The sequence below is a fragment of the Rutidosis leptorrhynchoides genome, chromosome 2, assembly GCF_046630445.1.
Source record: "Rutidosis leptorrhynchoides isolate AG116_Rl617_1_P2 chromosome 2, CSIRO_AGI_Rlap_v1, whole genome shotgun sequence".
Taxonomy (NCBI): domain Eukaryota; kingdom Viridiplantae; phylum Streptophyta; class Magnoliopsida; order Asterales; family Asteraceae; genus Rutidosis; species Rutidosis leptorrhynchoides.
The window spans coordinates 376138011-376144335 of NC_092334.1; the positions used below are offsets into that span (position 1 = coordinate 376138011).

At 31.7% G+C, this 6325-nt stretch overlaps 1 protein-coding gene across 2 annotated transcripts; it reads right to left on the reverse strand.

Moving 5' to 3' along the window:
- Positions 1–224: 224 nt before the first annotated feature.
- Positions 225–1530, reverse strand: LOC139892078 (F-box/kelch-repeat protein At3g06240-like). Of its 2 annotated transcripts, XM_071875112.1 has the most exons (2): positions 1468–1530; positions 225–1317 (listed from the first exon to the last, which is right to left on the reverse strand). In XM_071875112.1, exon 2 carries the CDS (start codon positions 1208–1210, stop codon positions 290–292), a length of 921 nt encoding a protein of 306 aa, XP_071731213.1. In that variant the 5' UTR covers positions 1211–1317; positions 1468–1530; the 3' UTR covers positions 225–289. The 2 variants fall into 2 exon arrangements, with proteins under 2 accessions (XP_071731213.1, XP_071731212.1); XM_071875111.1 differs by having other exon boundaries at positions 225–1475.
- Positions 1531–6325: the final 4795 nt, after the last annotated feature.

Here is a 6325-nt window from a genome sequence, read left to right on the forward strand (position 1 = left end):
CTTTAATGTGCTGCAGTTAACTTTAATTGGAAATTCAGGTCTCTTTAAAATTAAGGATCATCGACCATATTACTAATGCAACTTTCATACAGTCTAAAACTAAATGTGCAATCTATATATTAATTTTAACCAAACATCTACTTTATAATCAACTATCATACGTCATAGAACTGCAAACACCATATCTTTAAAAAAAAAAAATAAAAAAAAAAAACTGTATCTAGAGCATGTTTCCATCTAACTTAGTTGTAATTTGCACCCGTACACATAAAATAAAACAACTATTGTTCTAGTGAAAACGTTCAAGTGATTCAAGGGTTTCAACATACGTACCATAAACCATGGGTCCTTCTGGGCACCCTTCAATTTTCACACTAGCGCATCTTCTTTCATCCATATTGTATATGCGAATCGCATCTGCCTTATAGTTACCCGACAAAATATCCCAGTTGCTGACTTGACCAATGAACTCATTAGTTAGATCTATATCATTTTGAAAGACACAAAGTTTCTTCCAAGACTTAGGAACCCCATACTCCTCCATTACCCACAATTCATAATGGAATTCAGGATAGGGCACCTCATAACACAAAACAATAAATAATTTCCCACCAAAAGCATAGAGTTGGAAAGAGAAAGCTATGTCAAAATTAACTAAATCAGGCAACTCGATTTCATGAAATTTTTCATCAGCTAAACTAAAGGCGACAATAGTCAATGGCGAGTGTCTAGGTCTTGTAACCCAGTGAAGATAATCGTTAAGGAGTATCCCTGGATATGGATCATAATGATCAAGTAGTAGGTAAGGCATATTAGGCAACTTGTTCCATGAATTGTTACGCAAACTATACACGAGTACAGAGCTGCAATTAAGGTCAGAATCTAAAACGCTTTTAGAAGAAATGGAGATTACTTTATAATCATCCTTAGAAGAATCATAACCAAATCCATATCCATGTGTTAAACTAATACGGTCTTCACCAGAATCTGGAACTTTCAATGACTTTCGTGTGGTTGGATTGATTAAATAGAGGTTTTCATGTATATCATAGGCTAAAAGTAGTCCGTTGCAAGAGCCTAGTATCAGAAGCCATGGTTCGTGTAGAAAATTCAGGCGTTTAGCAGCTACCATTACAGGTGAGATTTGGGTGTTGAGTTGTTTTAGACCGACTGAGTAGAGAAAATCGTCATCTTCAGGAGCTAAAATCATGTGAGTTGGGTTAGGGTTTTTTTGGGTGTAACTACGAATATGGGTTTTGATAAAATCGGGACTGGAAATGAATGAGTACCATCGTTTAGAAACGGATTTGAAACGGCCTAGAGATTTAGATGGTAGAAAAGTTAGAACTGCATCAATAAGGTCTGATGGAAGATGGTCTGACATGATTTAACGATAAAATAAATAAACGGTACAAATATAATTAGGGCAGTTAAGAAAAAAGAAGAGATGCTTGCCGGTAATCTTACCTCTGCCGTTACTGTGCTCAACAAAAATCGAGACTCAATAGTTGGTGTGTTTAGGGTTTCATGATTTCTTCTGCACAATCGTTAGGAGTAATAACTTCATGTATCGAACAAGAAACAGTTTGGAAACTTTTGTGTTGAGCCTGTGGGCTCAGTTGACTTGAATCTTAGTTGTGGACCAATATGATGTTTGGCCCAATTTGGAGAGCTAAATATTTTATATGCTACTAGTAGTTTGACAAATAGTTCGGTATAGGCTGTTTTCATCCTAACAATTTCTTATTTATTTTCAGAAACAAAACATAATTTAAAAAAAAATAAAAAATAGATTTGATGATCTAATTTAATAATTAGTAGAAGAAACTAACTTTTTTTAATAAGCATTACTTTTTATTGTATTCATAGAAAAAAACATTTAAACAAAACAAATATCGTGAATAACTTAGTTGATATGAATAAGCTACCCTTATCGTTAATCTAATGAAGTATTGTGATAATGTCGATGGTGTCGATTATGAATAGATTGAATATTGATCCTCGGATTCAGATTCTTAGAAGACAGTGGTTTAGGAATCGTGACTACCGGTTTTAGGATTTAATAATGGTTCTGAAATTAGTGTTCCATGAATAGTAATTGTTGAGTCCCCAAAATAATTAAAGATTTAATTATGACAAAACAGAAATTTATTTGCACTAAAATGTAATGTGCAGCTAGCACAAAGTTTGTTTATGTATAGACAGCAGATATCGTTGTGTCGAGTGTTTAGTGTGCTGCCTAGTCTACCAGCACAAGGTAGACAGTATTCTTCAATTAGCACAGGATGTGTACCCAGCAATTCAAGAATATCAAGTGACTCAGCAATGAAGAACCAGCATAGCTGAAATGCAGTTTACTACACAAGACAGCTATGCTCCATTACAAGCATAGTGGTTTCCTGAGTGTTTCAACAGAAGTCAAAGATAAAGTTGAACAAAAAAGGAAACGTGTCAGCGGCTGACAAGTGACCTTACAAGACCACGTGAGAATGCAGAAGTTTAACGCATGTGCAGACATGTGTTATCCTTTGTCAACGCCTAGGGAAAACGACATTCTATTTGTTTAATCAAATAGTGGTGCCAAACCGAATTGTGGTGTTCCGGCAAATAGCTACCAAAGAGGAAAGAGGAGAGCACGCTATCTGATGCAGTTGTCCCCACAAGTACAGACATCTTATGTACCAGTGGACAATAGAACTCTTACACAGTTAATAGGACTACTATAAATTAGTGTATCCACTATTGTAACAACTAGTGGTGTGGGTTTATTTATTTAGAGTCCAAACGTGTAATGGCTTAGAACATCCTCAATAGCTATACTTAGGTAAATCTGTATCAACCAACTATCATTTCGCCAAGGATAGTTGTAATTCTTTGTGATTTAGTCAATAAAGAATAAACCGTTAAAAATTACCTTTGACTCTATTTAATTTATTTGCTTGAATACTAAATTGTCTAAACTGTTTAAGTTAATTAAGAAGAATTGTATTCACCCCCCCCCCCCCCATCTACAATACTCCTGTTGTTTATCAAGGGACCAACAACTGGTATTAGAGCTTCAGTCTTGATAATTTAATATGTTGGATCTGAATTCTCTCATGACTGCATATTCAAATACAGCTTACCTTGAAAATGGCTCATCCAATAGACCACCTGTGATGACCCCGTCAAAACACTTAACGGCTCCGTCACTTGGTCCCACAACTTAATCGAACTTAAATGAATTTAGTAAACAACATTGCATTCTTTTATTCAAAAATTTCCCAAAAAGGAAATTTAACAAAATATGTAGTTTAACAAACCCAACATATTAAATATCCAAAGTTGACATAAAACATTGTCAACAAAACACCCACAAGTTTAATTATTCAAAAGAGAATGCAAGTTTAATGTTTCATAATTTTTTAACAAAATCTGCCCAATGCATGCAGACAATTCTAACACAGCGAAAGCACTAAACAAACTCAAGTACATGGGAAAACATGCGAGTAAACTGTCAACAAAAATGTTGAGTGAATTATAGGTTTAAATAATTGAATAAACTTTAGACCACAAGATTTAAAATGTTAGAAAACATAAAACATTATTCCATTATCAATGAGCCACCTGGTAACCACTTAACCCTTTATTTACCCTTGCCAAACACAATAAATAATATACACTGAACAAGTGTATCTTCAACTAAATACGAAGTACTAAACATTCCGATTATAAATTGCTAGCGCGACTAGCTCGAAATGGGGTTGTCAAACGCGATAGATCTATCCGTAGCCCGTAGGATTCGCATTCACCAGTAGAAACCAGTGATTACAGTTACCAGACTAGGGAATATTTTTGTTCAACTCATAATGAATAATTCAAATTTAATTGCCACTTGTGTCTAAACGTAAAATAAAATGCATGTAATCACATCCCAAAAATATACTTTGAAAAGTATGTTAAAACGGGACTATAACTCACCTTAAAGCAAATGAAGTAACCAGACAAAAATGCGAACAACAATGAAGTAAAGTGATCAAGTATGATCACAACGCCGACTTATAAATAAAACAGGTCGATATAAATAACTAACTTAGGTCAAGTCTTAGTATGATAGCTATTGTACATGTTGTAAGTAGACATAGAACAAAACTCAACATGCATCGATTTGATCGGAATAGCATACAGACACACACTTTCTGTTTTTAGAAAGTTTCTATTTTTAGCAGGTTTCCATTTTTGAAAAGTTTCTATTTTTGGAAAGTTTCTATTTTAGGAAAGTTTCTATTTTAGGAAAGGTTCTATTTTTGGAAAGTTTCCAAATTTAGAAAGTTTCCATATTTAGAAAGTTTCTATTTTTAGAAAGTTTATAAGTTAGGAAAGTTTCCTTAATTAGAAAGTCAACAAAATTCAACCAAAAGTCAACTCAATAGTCAACATTAATTTTAAAAGTATAAGTTATATTAATAATATAGGTTATAATGTTAATTAAAGTCATATATGTATAATTATGTCATAACATAAGTTTAATTAAATTAAATTGAATTATTAAAGTTAACATAAGTTTAAATGATATAATTAATATAACATAATTATTTAATTAATTAATTAAATATTAATCATAATATAAGTATTATTAGTTAATATTAAATTTTAAATCATATCATAAGTATTATTAATTAATAATGAATTATTATTCATATCATAAGTTTCTAATTATAATTATTAAATCATAAGTATTTAATAATTAAAATTATAATTAAATAATAACTAAGCCCTATAATAATTAAATAATTAAATAATCCTTATTATAATAATCTCATAATATAAGTTTAATACTTACCATAAGTATTTTTCATTAATAATAAAAGTATTATTAATCATAAGTTTAATCAAATGTTTAATTAAATCATAATTAATTAATAAATGATATAATAAAAATATATATCATAAGTCATAAATTGAAATAATTACTTTTTATATCATAAGTAATTTATTAATAATAAAATTCATTATTTATATCATAAGTCATAATTAATAACCATAAGTTTTAATTAAAAGTTCATCGGGTCGTAACTTGAGCCCCGGGAATCAGTTTTCGGTGAGTCTTATATATATCTTCACCTAACCAACCCACCCGAAACATTAGTGTACTCAATAACACCCCAAAAACAGCCACCAAGTCGTGACCTACAGCCATTATTCAACTTGGAGCTTTAATCCGTTCAAAAACATGTTTTAGTTATAACGGGTGATCCGTGGCTCGGATTTCGATGACCCGAACATGAAAGTTCATCCAATAATAAATCCTAACACACTATACACCCTAGAGACTCTAAAAATGGTCACAAAGTTGGACCAAACCTGAACACATTCGTTTTTATCTTTTAATTCCATGAAAACACCATTTTAATCATATCTTAAGCTCCGGGAATCGAAATAACATGAATCCGGAGTCTAAAATTAATGTCTTGATGAGAGGAACTCATATAAACACTTTAATTTCACTTTTATAATATTTAAGTTTACAGAAATAATCAAAAATGCTACTGTCCCAAAACAATCAAACCGAAAACATGAATTAACGAGCATTTCTACGCATACAATCAACAATACAATAACATATAAGCATCATACTATCATAATATCATGTAAAAACAGAAAAATTATGAAAAATTAAAAAGCTAGGTGAAATGTCCCGTTCTTATTGATTAAAAACGTTCCATATTAATTGATTTCGTTGCGAGGTTTTGACCTCTATATGAGACGTTTTTCAAAGACTGCATTCATTTTTAAACAAACCATAACCTTTATTTCCTCAATAAAGGTTTAAAAAGCTTTACGTAGATTATCAAATAATGATAATCTAAAATATCCTGTTTACACACGACCATTACATAATGGTTTACAATACAAATATGTTACAACAAAATAAGTTTCTTGAATGCAGTTTTTACACAATATCATACAAGCATGGACTCCAAATCTTGTCCTTATTTAAGTATGCGACAGCGGAAGCTCTTAATAATCACCTGAGAATAAACATGCTTAAAACGTCAACAAAAATGTTGGTGAGTTATAGGTTTAACCTATATATATCAAATCGTAACAATAGACCACAAGATTTCATATTTCAATACACATCCCATACATAGAGATAAAAATCATTCATATGGTGAACACCTGGTAACCGACAATAACAAGATGCATATATAAGAATATCCCCATCATTCCGGGACACCCTTCGGATATGATATAAATTTCGAAGTACTAAAGCATCCGGTACTTTGGATGGGGTTTGTTAGGCCCAATAGATCTATCTTTAGGATTCGCGTCAATTAGGGTG

Excerpts from the sequence above, each read along its gene's own strand:
- LOC139892078 (XM_071875111.1), bottom strand. The coding sequence starts at position 1,384 with ATGTCAGACCATCTTCCATCAGACCTTATTGATGCAGTTCTAACTTTT.